Raw genomic sequence first — 15,330 nt, forward strand, 5'->3', positions numbered from 1 at the left:
GTAAGTTTTTGTCGAAAAAAATCATGTGCAAAATCATTAAGCAACTTGCAGATTTAGTACAAAAGCTAAATATTTTCATTCATTTTCAAATTGAATTGCCAAAAAAAGAAGAAAGAAATACTACAAGCCTCCTCTAAGGATAACATCATCATCATCATCAGAGAGCAAGTTAACATACGGCGATGTCTCGATATCATCAGCTACGAGATCATCAGTACTCCTCAGCACCGCATGTAAAACCACCAAACCAACACCAATCGCAACCGCAACCGCGACATTAAACCAAACCCCGCTCCAGACCAACACGAATATCGTAACTGCAATCAGCGAGACCAAGACCACAAAATCATTGACCTCAAAACCGAAAACCCTAAGTGGCTCTTCCTCGCGAGCGAAGTAGAGAAAGACCCAGCCGATTAGAGTGATGAAGAAAGCAATTAAAGACAGAGGATGATAGACTAAACTCAAGAAGAGAACTAGTAAGATGATGAGTGAGTAATTAGAGCGGAAATGAGTTAGGTTCTGGGTAACGCGAGTTGTGGCGTCGGGGACTGAAGATGGGATGTTGAGTGAGGAAATGTCGAGAAAATGCGGCCATGGCCGCACGGTGGCGTTTAGGGATTGTGTTGTCTGTTTGAATTGAGAGATGAATCGAGGAGTAGTTGACATTGATTTTAAAATAATTAAAAATCAAGATTGGAAAAACGAAAAGAAATGGGCAAATTTATTTCCTTTAGATTCAAAGGATTTTCATTTCGTTTCCAACAAGGAAAGGAAATTTACGGAGAAACTGTTTAAGGTGTTTGTGCTAAGTTGACTCTCTGTGGATTTTGGGCTTCGACCGGTGACCATCATCGTAAAAGCCCATAAGATTTTCTCAATGTTCCAGAAAAAAGAAAAAGAAATTTTAATACTTAATAAATATAAAGAATTCAAACTGCATTTTGTATTTTAAAAATTTAAAAATTATATATATATATATATATATATCAATAATAAAATGAATACATATAATTTAAATGAGGATATAAAAGTATTATAACAATAAAAGAACTACTGTATATTTACAAGCATTTTAAGCTCTATATTCATGTAATCTACCTGTGTTTGATGATGATCACATTATAATTTCAATTTCTTTTTTCCTCTTACATAATCGGACTATTAAGCCTTTGATCTAATAGAATTGGAAAAAACTATATAACTCTGAAGTGGAAACATCAAATTCGAACTTTCACTTTTTCTCCTATAAATTAAAAAAAAAAACAAAGATTTTGAACTAACGAAAAGACAAAATGACTCATGACTAACATTTTATGTATCATCAACCACCAAAATAGAAAAGGATTCAAATCTTTGATAAAAAGAAAAGAAATACAGATCGTGAAAACTTAAAAATAAAAACAATTAACAGTTAAAATTATTTTAAAGAGTATAATTTTTATTATAAAAATAAATAATATTTATATATAAAAAATAAAATATTTATTTAAACCCAATAAATTTTTATATTTTGTTTTATTTCTATAAATATTAATAATTTTAACTTATCTTTTTTTTTAAGCTGCTGCTTGTGAAGTATGGAAGGAAATTAAATTTTAATTCCCAGTAATGGATACTTTGTAATCTATTAATTGTAAGGAATTATAAAAAAAATTCTTTCAACAAATATGTGAATTAGGAAGGATTGGTCGATTAATTTTTGTCAATAAAAAAATAAGAATTGTAAATATTAATTAAGTCAAAATATAGAAATTTGTAGTGCATTTATTAAGAATAAAGTAAAGAATAAAGCTTGACTCTGGAGAGAGCTAAATTGACTATTTTTTTTATATTTAAAAAATAAAGAATATATTAGAGTGCTATTTTATGATAAGACTCTTTTAAATAAAGAGTTTAACATATATAAAGAGTGCATTAAAAATGATTTTATAAAAATATCAATAATGTCATTTAATATTAGCTAGTCTAACAAAAAAGGTAACGTAGAAAAGATCTTTAGCAAATATAATTATATATGTTTATTTATTTATTTAATTGCAGTCTCAAAATGATCATTAATTCTAAAATGTGCAAGTGCAACGTGATAATACATGCATGAGCTGAAAACATAAATTTACTGAAATAAAAGATTCAGAAAGAAAAGAAAATTATGTAGTTTTTCTGTCCAAGATTAAGTAGTTGTTTCAATCCTTCAAAAACAATTTAAAAAAAAACAAAAAACAAAAATTCAACGGTTGTATTAGAATATGATTAATAAATTCATTGCCAGGTGAGAACTCAAGGTTGGTTAGAAGCAAAATTTTGCCTTACTTAACAAAAGGAGAAATAGTCTTGGAAGCCATATCAGTACAGATATGCCCAGACAAGCATTCATATTATATGAACTCATTATTTTATTAAGAAATATGAACTCATTACTTTGTAGACAACAGTTACAGTTTAATAATGGGAGAACCAAAAGAAAAAAAAAAAAAAACCTATCTGAAAGTCTAAAGATTTCATTCTTGAGTTTAAACTTGATGAATCCGTTCCAGTTCATCACCTGTCTTAATGAGCAACAAAATGGTTTTAATGAGCTAATTATTTTGAATTCTCCGGATAATTGAAAGCAAATTAATTAAGGTATATTCTGCAAGACCCATGAAATAAAAGTAAACGTTGCTGAATTTTCTTGGATGATGTACTGCTTTCAGTCTTCATCACCGTATACAGGGTCACAAATTTCTTAAATTTATTTTCATACATTGACTTTATCAGTAGCTCGTGTTTAAATTATAACGTTAGTTATGGATTCCCCTCCCATATTAATGTTAAAAGTAACGTGTAGACTTGGAAAACCAAATCATACATCTCTCTCCTTCAGGATCGGATAGAAATCAATAATTTTTATTCCTATGGGTTCTGAAATCAAGGTCAACGAAGCAGAAATTCCGTCAGGCCGCAACACGGGCCATAATATGAGCTACTGTAGTTCAATTGATGATGATGACCACGATACAACAGAGATTCCTGATCTCGATAGCAAAACAGAGGACATGGCATACATGGATGCTGAATTGTACAAGGCTGCAGTAGAGGAAAACATTAATTCCTTGAAGAAGTATGCAAAGGATTTAGACCTTCAAGTAACCCCAAAAAAGAACACAATTCTGCATATCCATCTGAACTCTCCGAATAAGAGATCAGTCGATTTCGTGAAAGAAGCACTTCAACTATGTCCAAGTTTGTTGTGGAAAAATAACAGCAATGGCGATGCCCCATTACACATTGCAGCAAGGTACGGACATATTGATATAGTGAAACTGCTACTTGAACAAGCCAAAGCACAAAATGAAGATTTAGAAACCGGCAGAGGAGCAATGAAACAGATGTTGCAGATGCAAAATGAGAAGAAAGACATGGCTTTGCATGAAGCAGCTCGAAATAATCACCTCAGCGTTGTGAGATTATTGACCCGCTTAGACCCTCATTTTTTGTATCCTGCTAATGATTATGAAGAAACTCCACTTTACCTAGCTGCTGCAAGAGGGTACTTGTATGTGGTCATTGAAATTTTGAATACCTGTAAATCAGTTGCTTATGGCGGCCCCAAAGGCAAAACTGCTTTGCATGGTGCTGTATTGAGTGGCAATCGAGGTAAGGTTTTTTACAACTTTACTGAAACATAGAGGTTAAAGCATAATCTCGTGAAATTAATTGCAGAACCCATTTTTCTTTCAGGAATTGTACTTGAAATACTAAAAAGAGAAAAGAGATTAACTATTGAAGCGGAAGAAAATGGATGGACTCCACTGCATTATGCTGCGTACGGGAACGACCAGAATTTTGGTGCTTACGTAATTGTGCAGCGGCTATTAGAATGTGATAAATCTGCTGCCTACGTTGTCGACAAGGACAGGAAGAGAACAGCACTTCACTTGGCGGCCTGTCGAGGCAACGTGCGCATAATGAAAGAGATTATTTCCAAATGCCCTGATTGCTGCGAAATCGCTGACGATAGAGGCTGGAACGTTCTTCATTACGCCGTCGTTAGCAAAAACGATGAAGCATTACAGGTCATCCTCCGAAATTCATCGCTGATCGACCTTGTAAATGACAGAGATGCTCAAGGAAACACGCCTCTTCATCTACTTGCTGTCTCTCGGCCTTATTTGCCAAGTTTTGTATTTGACGGAGAAGATGATCTGAATGCTTTTTACAAGCAGAATGTGCTCTCTAGAGACGACTTAATTCATGAGCTTCTCCAGCCAAAGGTTAGGCTTTGCTTCGGAATTCAACCTATTACATAAATTTTCCAACTTCTAATCTCACATTTTTTGAGCCAACTTCAAAAACCACTGGGCCGACCTTCTAATCCTCGACTATGATTTTATCTCGCGACTTGCAGGAACAGATTTTAAAGTGGATGAAGAATTTGGGTAATGGACCAATGGGGAAATTTAGTATCAACAGAAAAGGCAGTTGGGAAGTGCAAGATTTACGAAGTGGACCAAAAGAGGCAAAAGTCCTAGCTGAATTCGAGAGAGCAAAAGACTCATTTCTGGTCGTTTCAGGCCTAGTAGCAACTGTAACTTTTGCGGCAGCATTCACGCTACCAGGTGGTTACAGAAGTGATGAAAATGACCCACGACAGGGTACTGCAATTTTAAGTAAAAGTTCAGCTTTTGAAGCATTTATCATAACTGATACCATTGCCATGGTTCTCTCCACTTGCTCTGTGTTCATTCATTTCATTGTGATGCTACTTGGGTATCAAGAGAAGTACTGGTGGTTAATCCGATCTGCGCTTTTGTTTATAATGTTTGCAATGGGAGCAATGGTGGTCGCATTTGCTACAGGCACTTATGCAGTTTTATCCCCCTCTTTGGGGCTTGCTGTGGCCACTTGTTTCATTGGCTTGAGCTTCTTCATCTATGTGTTTTACATGCTGAAAAGGTTATATAGCAGACATTTAGAGAAAGCCTACCTGGAAGGTGCAATGAGCATCTCAAAAATTGGGGCAAAATTCAGGTTATCAAAGCCATATTTCTCCTAGATTTCCACTGTGATTGGCCTGTATCTTCTTCATCTATGTTAGTGGTTTACATGTGAAGATTTTTGAGAGATTAGGTTAGTATCTTAGAAGAGAAAAATATAACTATGGCTTGCTAGCTTTTGTATAACTATCAGTTAATCATTGCATTTTTATTTTGTTAAAATTATAAGTTATTCTCCTTTACCATGTATCAAACATATTATTCTTAAATAATTCTATAAATAATTTCTTTTTTCCTTGTAGAAAATGCAAAAAATTCAGATCTAGGATGGATGTTAGGTCCAGCAGGCACATATCAAACCTCCAATTCCAAATTCCAAGTCTATTATACCATGAAAAGAAAATCAATACTTCTCTCCATTTCTTTACAATCCCATAAAATAATTTTGAGAATTTTATATTTAGTTCTAAAAGCTCAATTCGATATAATTATTTCATTATATTTTTTTTAATAATTTGAATATAAAAAATATATATATATATTTTATGCATAATTATAATTAAAAAAAGTTAAATTAAATAAATTTTAATTTGGAATATATTTAAAATATAATCGACAGAAAATTAAGATATATTTAAGAAAATCTATGAATTTCAAGGAGCGGTTTCACCATTTTGATAGTAAACTTTATAATTGTGCCTAACATATTAACTTCTTTTATTTATCTGATTTATAGTGTAATTGTTTCATAAAGAATAAAATTTTCGTTATGAGGTAATTATATGGATATCCATTTAAAAAGAAAAAACCAATCGTTTTAACCGGGTCAAGGAAGTTCCTAAACTAAATCGGAATATCTGTATTCTTGCGACCAAACGGACTCTAGATATTCTGTCCTGCCAAGGATTACAGCCACATTGTGAGCGAGGAAAAAAAAGAGTTTCAGTTTGTAATAGTAGACGTTAAAGTTAAACCTTCAAGAAACCCTGCCAAAATCTTACAATTTGTGTTAGTCGAGTCCATATGAACTAAATTACCATATCAATTCTTCAGAGAGTCAGAGTTGCACCACAAGTCTGTTTTGCTCTAATGGCTCTGGTACCTACTCGCCAATTACATTTCGATTCTTTTCAGAGTTCCTTCTGTAAATTCAATGCCATTCCTCTCCAATTCTTCAGGTACAATTCTTCATTTCCTTTCAAGACGCAAAATTTCTACTCAAATTCAAAGAGCCTACCATGGAAATCCAGTTTTTTTCCCATTAATAAACAAGATATAAGTTTACCAACTAGCAATTGGTTCTCTAAATGGAACAAACCCAATAAACAGAATCACCCAAAACCCCCTCAGGCAGTGTTAAATTATAGAGATAGTGATAATAGTAGTACTGGCGGTACTACTATGGAGAAAATTGTAGAGAAATTGAAGAAACATGGGTATATAGATGGTAATGTTGATGAGAAGAAAAAAGAGAAAACATTAGAGAGAGTGATCCAGAAAGGGAGTGTAGAGGATATCTTTTATGTGGAAGAGGGAAATTTGCCAAATTCGCGAGGTGGGTTTTCAAAGGAATCACCTTTAGGGGTAGAGGATGTCTTTAAGAGTAATGGGGAGGTAAGGTTTCCTTGGGAGAAACCTAAAAGGGAGGAGCTTGAGCATGAGAAGAAATGGACTGCAAGGAGCAAGAGTAGGACACAATTGGCTGAATTGACATTGCCCGAGTCAGAGTTAAGGAGGCTGAGGAACTTGACTTATCAAATTAAAAGTAAAGTGAGGGTGAAAGGAGCAGGAGTTACTCAGGAAGTGGTGGATTCCATTCATGATAGATGGAAGACGTCGGAGATTGTGAGGGTGAAAGTTGAGGGAGCGCCTGCGCTTAATATGAGAAGGATGCATGAGATATTGGAAGTATGCTTCCTCTTTATTTAACTATTATTTTTATTTGTGAATGTTATTTCATTTTCTGGATTTGCTAGTCTAGGTTATTGATGAATTTAGCTTATTTGAGTTTTGTTGATTGGAGATTGGGTAATTAATCAAAAGAAAGAGAGTATCCCAGTTATTACGTGTATCTATGTAATAGAACCTGCAGTTATGGAAGTTTGAGTCTTTTTGGTAGTTTAATAATGGAATCTCTTGTTGATGTTAATAGTACTGAAATGGAAAAATATGCTCAGAAGAGCTGGTCTAAATTCGAGCATAAGGTTTCGACATCCTTACACGTTTAACAGCCATTCTCCTTATTTCCATAGCAGAAACTACCAAAGCTCACTCTATCTACTGTTCAGAACTCAACACAATGGAAAACCGACTTTGCTTGATTTCATTGCAGAAAATATTTAAAGCCTGAAGAAGATAAGAATTTAATACGTAATAGTTATATCCATTCAAACAGATAGGTCCCAACAATTTCCACAGGCAAGCCAATTGTTTTGCAATGAATTTTTTTCCTGAAGTGATCATCAAGCTAATAAATGGCATATTATGACTTTGACAGTTCACGATTTTCTTAGAGCTGACATGAACTGTAGATGAAGTAATAAATTAGTCATTGAAAGGGATATTGCACAATAAAGAATCTATTTCATGCTAAGAGTAGTTATTAGAGTGTGAGTTCTGTTGCATGTATCTTCTTGTATGCATTATTCTCTCTGCTGCAGTGCTGCTATGCAATTATATCTGTAAGTCTGCCTCCAATTATTCAAGGGAGGGGGGGTTTTTTATAACCATGTGTAAGAAGGTTGTTTACTCATGCATAAAAAGATAAATGTTTTCCATCCATTGATTAATACCATTATTATTCTTTATTCTAATATTCTTTTACTTCTACTTCTAATGTTTTCAGAGAAAAACTGGTGGTTTGGTAATTTGGAGGTCTGGAACTTCTGTATCTTTATATAGAGGCGTGAGTTATGAGGATCCATCAGTGCAACTGAATAAACAAATTTTGAAGAGAAATGAGCTATCTAATAATTCCTTATCAACAGCTACTGGTATTATTAGAAGTCCATCTAAATCTGCAGCTTCCAGTGACTTGAATATGCCTCATTTAAACTCAGATTCAACTGCTGATGGTGAGGAAAAGAAAGAAATTGAAATGGAGACAGAAGTGAAGTATGAAGATGAAGTGGACAAGCTGTTGGAAGGTCTGGGTCCCAGATACACGGATTGGGCAGGATTGGATCCATTACCTGTTGATGCAGATATGCTTCCAGGTATCATTCCTGGTTACCAACCTCCATTCAGGATACTTCCTTATGGAGTGAGATCTAGTCTTGGACAAAAGGAGGCAACATCTTTACGAAGGCTTGCTAGGATTCTTCCTCCACATTTTGCATTGGGTATGCCACTTTCTATCTTGGTAGTTTGTGGAATTTCCAAGTGCATTAATAACTATTTTTTGCAATTTTGACTTTCCAGGCAGAAGCAGGCAGCTTCAAGGCTTGGCTGATGCTATGATCAAATTATGGGAAAAGAGTTCGATTGCAAAGATTTCACTTAAACGTGGTGTACAGCTGACTACTAGTGAGAGAATGGCTGAAGATATCAAGGTAACAGAACATGTGCAAACGCCTGAAGGGGTTGCACCATTTCTGAGCAACTGGATGAATACTTATTTTCCTTGTATAAATAATGTTGAATTTTGTGCATGACTTGATATATTCATGGTTGAAAAATAAATGGCTTTTCTGTGTATTTCATGCTCGTATCCTACTATAAAACAAAAAGAATTACAGAAGGAAATATATGTGCAAGTCACACACACACACACACACACACACACACACACACATGGTTATTTTGGAAGAGATGATGGATAAAAGTTACTTTTAACCACACTGTTCAGCTGGAATTCTCCTGGAATATTATGTAGTAATTTGGTATAACACTAGGAACCTGAGGGAGCATTTATTTTGGTGCTTCAGAATGTGGTCCTTTCCTTTCCAATACCACCACAAGTGCAAATGTTGATGAGAAGATATCTCCCTTCCCCTCCCCAGGAACCAGAAAACAAGCATCATATTACGATCAGAACCTGGGTTCCGCTAGTGGTCCATGTAATAATCCATGGACTATTGCTTGTTCCTTTCTGAAAATCAGCAACATAGATAATGCTTAAAATCTGTTTTATGAGTTTATCCTGGTATATGCTTAGTTCTCTGATCCAAGTAATGTGAAACTGTTTGCTGTCATTTTTTAGATTCTGAGCTGAACTATCAAGTAAAACAGACACTGATTAGTACTGAAAAACTAATAAAATGATTTTTCTTCTCGCTGGTTGTTTATTTTTCTTCTCGCTGGTTCTAATAAAATGCTAGAAAATTAATTGATTGTGTGATCTTGTTTGTTGGCCGCAGAAATTGACCGGGGGTATGCTGCTTTCTAGAAACAAGGACTTCTTGGTCTTCTATAGGGGAAAGGATTTCTTGTCACCGGAAGTCACCGAAGCATTGGTGGAAAGGGAGAGGTTGGCACAATCCTTGCAGGACAAAGAGGAGCAGGCACGGTTAAGAGCATCAGCCTTGTTTGTACAAACTGCTGAAACACTAGAGCAGCCAGGAACTGCTGGTACTCTTGAAGAAACTTTGGATGCAGATGCAAGGTGGGGAAAATGCTTGGATCAAAATCATAGGGAAAAGATTATGAGAGAAGCTGAAATAGCAAGGCATGCCAACCTTGTCAGAAAGCTTGAAAGCAAGCTTGCTTTTGTGAGTTCCTTTAAAATTGGGCTCTCATGCAGTTTTCTTACGTGTTAAAGTACTACAATTGGATTCTATAATATGGATTTGTAGTATAAATGAACTCCTTGGTTTTTGTTTTTAGGCTGAAAAGAAGCTAATGAAAGCTGAACGAGCGTTATCCAAGGTGGAAGTATTTTTGAAACCAGCGGAAAGACAGGCTGACCCAGAAAGTATAACTGATGAGGAGAGATTTATGTTCCGCAAGCTTGGTTTGAGGATGAAAGCTTTCTTACTTCTTGGTAAAATGAAGCTTCCAATAAATAAACTTATCATGATTTGACTTAAGAGTTTTTTATGAGGGGGTATTCTCTTGCTTCAGGTAGACGTGGAGTTTTTGATGGTACAGTGGAAAACATGCACCTGCACTGGAAGTACCGTGAATTGGTTAAGATCATTTTGAAAGCCAAAAATATTGAACAGGTAAAAAAAATTGCGTTAGCACTTGAAGCTGAAAGTGGGGGTATCTTGGTTTCAGTAGACAGAGTCTCCAAAGGATATGCTATAATAGTATTTCGAGGAAAGGATTACCAGCGACCTTCCAAATTGAGGCCAGGAAATCTCTTGACAAAGAGGAAAGCTTTGGCTCGTTCGATAGAGATTCAAAGGAGTGAGGTAATTCTGCAAATATGTACAAATGCACATGGTGTGAGCATGCACTGCATCTTTTCATATAAACCACGAATTAAGTGACTGTATACTTGATGGCAGCTGAGTTTTCTTCTGGAGTTGTCTGGTCAGTGAAATCAACTGATCTTGCCTCATGCTAGTTCTGTCCTCCTAGTTGGGTTGTTGCATCAGTCAATTTATAATATTCATGCATATGAGAGAGTGATGGGTAGTTAAAAATGATGATTATGGTTTAGCTTTATGGTTAGGATGATTATTGCGAATATGGAAGTTAAATCCTAACGTTCATGACTTGATGTTTGTAGACAACGTTTCCAATTGTTTAACTTTTCTATTTACATTGTCAAACAGGCTCTCCTGAAACATATTTCAGCTCTGCAGAAGAAAGTGGACAAAATAAGATATGAAATTGTAAGGCTAATGTTTTAGCTATTGCGTTGCATGCTTCCTCATTCAAATGGTATTTGTTTATGCTTAATCGTCACATGTATAGGCACAAATGGAGAAGGTGAAAGACCAAGGAGATGAGGAATTGTACGACAGATTAGATGCTACTTATCCTACAGATGATGATGACACCGAGGTCTCTTTATATTCAATCTCATTTAGATTATTTTACATGATTTAATTGGCATTTAAAAATCTTACTTTGTTGTGGTCTTCTTTTTTAGGAGGAAGAAGATGAGGCATATCTTGGGGCATATATCAGCAAAGGCGATGCTAATTCTGCTGATGATGATGAAACTGGGGGCATAGTTCACAGTGTTCGTCTGGAAACGGGTAACCTTTATGATGTCCAACATCAAGAGTCTGAAACTGAATCTGAGGTCTCTATATACTTGATCTTTCATATTGCTGTCTTTATTTGCTATATGCACTGGTCTAACACCCAGTTCCTTTTCATTTAACAGGGATTTGAACAGTATCCTCAAACAGTGGAGAGTGCAGTTGATTATGAAGATGATATTAGATGTGATAATTTTGTACAGAATCTCCATTTAAATTTTCCATGTAATTTCCAGAATCAAGTATCCAAGGAAAAAACTGAGGTTTGTAATGGACATGCATAAGCACTAATCGGTATCCATTTTCTCTCTGTTAAATTCACTTGAAACCCTTTTTGTTTCTCCACTACTAGGAAGGCAGATATGAAGCATATCTGGAAAAACTAGAGGGTGAAAATGATGATGATGTTGAAAGAAATAACTCTAGTTCGGAGTCCCCTTGCAGATTTTCCCAGTGAAATCTCTCAGAAAACACTTGAGGTTGGAGAAGGACCTGCATAAACAGTCCCAATACCGTAAGCATTTGCACTGACGTATGCATTTGCACTGATGGTGGTTGACCTAATGAGTAGCTTCAAGCTACAGATTGCAGAAGGATTTGAGAAAGAGCAATGTTGCCTTGCAAAAATTAAGATCTCTGACCACCTGTTCGTCACCACCTTTAGGTTTTCTTTTATCTTGTAAATTAATTGGTATCTTCAGTTCTTATAACCTGTTTACCATTTTTCATATGCTTGTACAAGTTAATAGAGTTAGAATTTGAAGCTTGACAGGTCTTACTGATAGCCTGGAAAATAATAGTTGTAAATGTAAATGTCTTTCCTGGCAAACTTGCTGTGCAATTGCTTATGTTCAACATTCTGTAATAAATGTTGCTGCTTTCAGCTGATTATTGGGAAAGAAATCGATATTCTGAGAGGATGTGTTTTAGTTGCAGCCATAGTTCATGCACTTTTTTTACAGGTTTTAAAGATGCTGTTGAGGGCTACTTGCACTTTTTATATTGCGAAGTCATTCTTCAGAATTAAGAAAAGCATATGGTTATGCCTGGTCTGTATAAGGTTTTAGAAGAAAATAGTTGAAACGTCAATCCGGGGTGTCCTTTTTGAAATGATTTTTCTTTTTGTCGTCTAAATAGAGTTTCATGAAAGTGAGTTGAATTGGTGAAGAAATTCAGGAAAGTCAGCAAACATCAATTATGTTAGTTCACAATATTCATATCCTTAATTTATATTTTATTCTTTGTTAAAGAAAAAACCTTATCAATTATAAGAATTGCGATGGTGTGGAATTTTTATATTCTCACGTGCTCTTTTGGTTGCACTATAATAATAAATCCAAACATAATACTACTTGATATTATAAAAAAAAAGAAAGGAGTTGCACCTTTGGATAAATGACTTATTATAATTACGTTATATATGGTAATAAAAAGTATTAAAATAATATAATTATTTTACATACAAAGGTGTAAAATTTTTTGTGTGTTTTTCAATAATTTATCTCAATAAATGAAATCAGGTCGACCAATATATTTTTAGAATTTGCAAATGGAACATAAATAGTGGGAATAAAATCCAATTTTACCACTGAATTTATTGTTTGGATTTAATTTAGTTTTTTAAAATTTATAAACATTTTAGCTCAAATTTTTATATATTTAACTTAAATTATCTTTTTTCCTTATAAAAATAAGAGAGTTAGATATTTAAAAAAAAATAGATATAATAAAAAATAAAAAAATATTAATTTTTACATAAATTAAACTATTTAAATTAAAAAATATATATTGATATTTAAATAAAATATAATATAAAAATAAATATTACCAATTTTTTAATACTCTTACTGTTTTTTTTTCTTCATAATAACAATAAAGAAAATGGTTATAATGGTGGTGGTTTCGAAGACTGTGGAGGTAAGAACAATTTTAATAAGAATAAGATTAGTAATAATTATTTATTATTTAATTATATTAATTATACTAAAATTATAAAATAATTTTTAAATATTGGCATGGAAAACATAGGAGTAGCCCCACTTCAATAGTATGAAACCTTAATGCGACCAGTCCATTGACTACGTAGAAGTGGACTGGACCAGACCAAGCCTTGAGTACCCAACATAATTGACCCCATGCTAAACGTGACTTAATGACCTCTTCTTCTTATCTCAACTTTAAAAAAGGATAAAATCACGTTTAAAGAGAGGGCTATTTGATTAGTAGTTATACCCATGGAGGCCAAAACTTGAAATTCCCGGGTAAAGGAAAGAAAGATGGATCATTTCTTCGGGGAGGAATGTTTGCAGATTGATGCCTTCTGGGATGTTCTTGGCCCAGTACTTGACCAAAGTGCTTTCCAGCCATATACAAGCATACCCAGAAGTGAAATTGCTGCAAATAGATCAAATTCTACTAACATGAACAAGAGAATGATAGAGTTCATGAAGAGAAGTTTTCCAGTAGTAACTACTGAAACTCAAAAATCTGATGACAGCACAAGATGTTATCGTCGAAAAATGAGCGAGAGATTGAGGAGAGAAACGGAGAAGACAGGGTACTTAGCCCTTTACTCTGTATTGCCCCCTGGCACCAAGGTTAAATTCCATGCGCACACGAGCTGTATATAAGATGTATCAGGAAATGATTTTCTTTTTCCTATATATTTTCTTTTTGTTTATTAGACTGAGGTTCGAACTCGTACTTCACGGCCTGATGACACTGAGCCAATGCTGATTGGTTATCTATCAGATAATGAGTTTTAGTCATTGATAGAATCATATATGGTCATTCCTAGTAACTTGTTTTGCATAATCATTTGATTACAGAAGGATAAGAACTCGATTATGCAAATGGCGTCAAAGAGAATTCAGGAGCTGAAAGGATCTAAGGAAGTGTTAGAGAGGAGAAACTATGAGCTTGAAGTGAAATTGGAGGAGATGAGAATCAGAAATGAATCCACGAGTGGAAAGATTCAGTTCAAAGTACATTATCCAGGAACATCTGGAATGACTTATATGGTGGAGGTTCTCAAGTGCCTGAATAGCTTGGGATCCAAAATCAGAAGCATCGAATCAAGCTTTTCTGATCAAGGAATTGCAGCAGTGATGGATATTGAAACCCAGGTATAATATTTTTTTCTTTTTCCTTTTTGGAACAGATTATGGTACATAAAAACTCACAACGGTCGAATCTTAATTTCTTTTCTAAATATTCTTGCTTTAATAATATTTTTGGATAGATAAATCCCGTGCAAGCACCCATATTAAGACATGCATTGCTGAGAGATACATTTAGTCACATTTTATGGGCGCTTATTTTGCTTCTTTCTGTGTTTTTTTTTTTTATCTAATGGGTGGAAGATTTCAGAAGCTGAGGTAAGAAAGGAAGTGCAGAGGACGTTAGAAGATCTGCAATGGAAACTTCAATTTCATTTCCTAGAATATTAGAAAAGCGATAAAGAAATGGAGTTGGTCACTTCGGCCCTGATAGTTTTCAATCTTTTACTTCGTACCAAGAAATGCAAACGTGTTTGTTCTCAAAATAATTTTAAGAAAAGAAAAAAAGAAAGCAAACGCGTCGTATGACAGAAGTCAGTTAGCCTGTAACGTGTAAACATCTCTGACCCTTCCAAAAGAAACTTCAATAGTGAAAGCAACAACTTGCATTTTTTTTATTTCCGCTCTCAACTATTATTTTTATATATATTTCGCACTCAAATATAAGCTTCATAATCAAAACAATGTTAAATGGAAAATACATGCACATAATGTTCAAAAACGTTGGTCGTTTTGGACCTTCCAAGGATGATCTCCATAGATTTGTCAACTCTGCTCAAGTCGGTCCATGTAGATTTCCAAAAGCAACGGCCACATGACGATTAATGGAAAATTGGCTCTCCACGCGTCAAAGTTTATCAAAATTTGGTGAAATTGATTATACCATTGCCAAAATCATAATTGCTGCTTCCCATTAACTGCAGGGTTTAACTGGAACTAAAGGTGATATGATCAGCTGCCAACCAAAGCCAATGCACTAAATAACTGTCCCTTTTAGTCACTTCTGACCAAACAACCAAAGCACCAAATTTCCATTTAGTATGTTTCAATTATTCAGTGGCAAAATATAAAATATTAATGAATAGAAACATTAATCACTTTTCTATTAGTATATTCGTTATAGTATATGTGCGAGCC

General features: G+C 34.5%; 4 protein-coding genes across 9 annotated transcripts; 3 read left to right on the forward strand and 1 right to left on the reverse strand.

The window, feature by feature from the left end:
- Positions 1–52: 52 nt before the first annotated feature.
- On the reverse strand, positions 53–830 carry LOC8280175 (PRA1 family protein D). The gene has a single exon (XM_002516973.4). It carries the CDS (start codon positions 667–669, stop codon positions 121–123), a length of 549 nt encoding a protein of 182 aa, XP_002517019.1. The 5' UTR covers positions 670–830; the 3' UTR covers positions 53–120.
- A 1,165-nt stretch (positions 831–1,995) lies between these two features.
- Positions 1,996–5,235, forward strand: LOC8280174 (protein ACCELERATED CELL DEATH 6). The gene is made up of 3 exons (XM_025156987.2): positions 1,996–3,639; positions 3,724–4,256; positions 4,391–5,235. The coding sequence occupies exons 1-3, from the start codon at positions 2,898–2,900 to the stop codon at positions 5,036–5,038; spliced, it is 1,923 nt and encodes a 640-aa protein (XP_025012755.2). The 5' UTR covers positions 1,996–2,897; the 3' UTR covers positions 5,039–5,235.
- Positions 5,236–5,909: 674 nt separating this feature from the next.
- Positions 5,910–12,051, forward strand: LOC8280173 (CRM-domain containing factor CFM3A, chloroplastic/mitochondrial). Of its 5 annotated transcripts, none has more exons than XM_002516971.4 (11): positions 5,910–6,887; positions 7,825–8,320; positions 8,400–8,530; positions 9,338–9,688; positions 9,804–9,960; positions 10,041–10,333; positions 10,700–10,759; positions 10,842–10,931; positions 11,020–11,175; positions 11,260–11,397; positions 11,487–12,051. In XM_002516971.4, exons 1-11 carry the CDS (start codon positions 6,069–6,071, stop codon positions 11,589–11,591), a joined length of 2,796 nt encoding a protein of 931 aa, XP_002517017.3. In that variant the 5' UTR covers positions 5,910–6,068; the 3' UTR covers positions 11,592–12,051. The 5 variants fall into 5 exon arrangements, with proteins under 5 accessions (XP_002517017.3, XP_015573522.2, XP_015573523.2 ...); XM_015718036.3 differs by having other exon boundaries at positions 11,495–12,051; XM_015718037.3 differs by having other exon boundaries at positions 11,260–11,270; positions 11,495–12,051.
- Positions 12,052–13,341: 1,290 nt separating this feature from the next.
- LOC8280172 (transcription factor bHLH92) lies at positions 13,342–14,810 on the forward strand. 2 transcript variants are annotated; one of them, XM_048379303.1, is made up of 3 exons: positions 13,342–13,731; positions 13,963–14,259; positions 14,504–14,810. In XM_048379303.1, the coding sequence occupies exons 1-3, from the start codon at positions 13,411–13,413 to the stop codon at positions 14,513–14,515; spliced, it is 630 nt and encodes a 209-aa protein (XP_048235260.1). In that variant the 5' UTR covers positions 13,342–13,410; the 3' UTR covers positions 14,516–14,810. The 2 variants fall into 2 exon arrangements, with proteins under 2 accessions (XP_048235260.1, XP_002517016.2); XM_002516970.4 differs by having other exon boundaries at positions 13,344–13,731; positions 14,497–14,810.
- Positions 14,811–15,330: the final 520 nt, after the last annotated feature.

The sequence above is a fragment of the Ricinus communis genome, chromosome 9 (assembly GCF_019578655.1).
Source record: "Ricinus communis isolate WT05 ecotype wild-type chromosome 9, ASM1957865v1, whole genome shotgun sequence".
In the NCBI taxonomy this organism is placed as follows: Eukaryota; Viridiplantae; Streptophyta; class Magnoliopsida; order Malpighiales; family Euphorbiaceae; genus Ricinus; species Ricinus communis.

What these genes read in the sequence shown, in the direction of transcription:
- LOC8280175 (XM_002516973.4), bottom strand. Translation starts at nt 669, where the DNA reads ATGTCAACTACTCCTCGATTCATCTCTCAATTCAAACAGACAACACAA.
- LOC8280174 (XM_025156987.2), top strand. Translation starts at nt 2,898, where the DNA reads ATGGGTTCTGAAATCAAGGTCAACGAAGCAGAAATTCCGTCAGGCCGC. An exon ending in TGTATTGAGTGGCAATCGAG is followed by an intron (nt 3,640 to 3,723) that starts GTAAGGTTTTTT and finishes TTTTTCTTTCAG; the next exon opens with GAATTGTACTTGAAATACTA. An exon ending in ATGAGCTTCTCCAGCCAAAG is followed by an intron (nt 4,257 to 4,390) that starts GTTAGGCTTTGC and finishes CGCGACTTGCAG; the next exon opens with GAACAGATTTTAAAGTGGAT.
- LOC8280173 (XM_002516971.4), top strand. Translation starts at nt 6,069, where the DNA reads ATGGCTCTGGTACCTACTCGCCAATTACATTTCGATTCTTTTCAGAGT. An exon ending in GAAAGCTTTCTTACTTCTTG is followed by an intron (nt 9,961 to 10,040) that starts GTAAAATGAAGC and finishes CTCTTGCTTCAG; the next exon opens with GTAGACGTGGAGTTTTTGAT. An exon ending in TATCCAAGGAAAAAACTGAG is followed by an intron (nt 11,398 to 11,486) that starts GTTTGTAATGGA and finishes CTCCACTACTAG; the next exon opens with GAAGGCAGATATGAAGCATA.
- LOC8280172 (XM_002516970.4), top strand. Translation starts at nt 13,411, where the DNA reads ATGGATCATTTCTTCGGGGAGGAATGTTTGCAGATTGATGCCTTCTGG. An exon ending in TATTGCCCCCTGGCACCAAG is followed by an intron (nt 13,732 to 13,962) that starts GTTAAATTCCAT and finishes ATTTGATTACAG; the next exon opens with AAGGATAAGAACTCGATTAT. An exon ending in TGATGGATATTGAAACCCAG is followed by an intron (nt 14,260 to 14,496) that starts GTATAATATTTT and finishes AATGGGTGGAAG; the next exon opens with ATTTCAGAAGCTGAGGTAAG.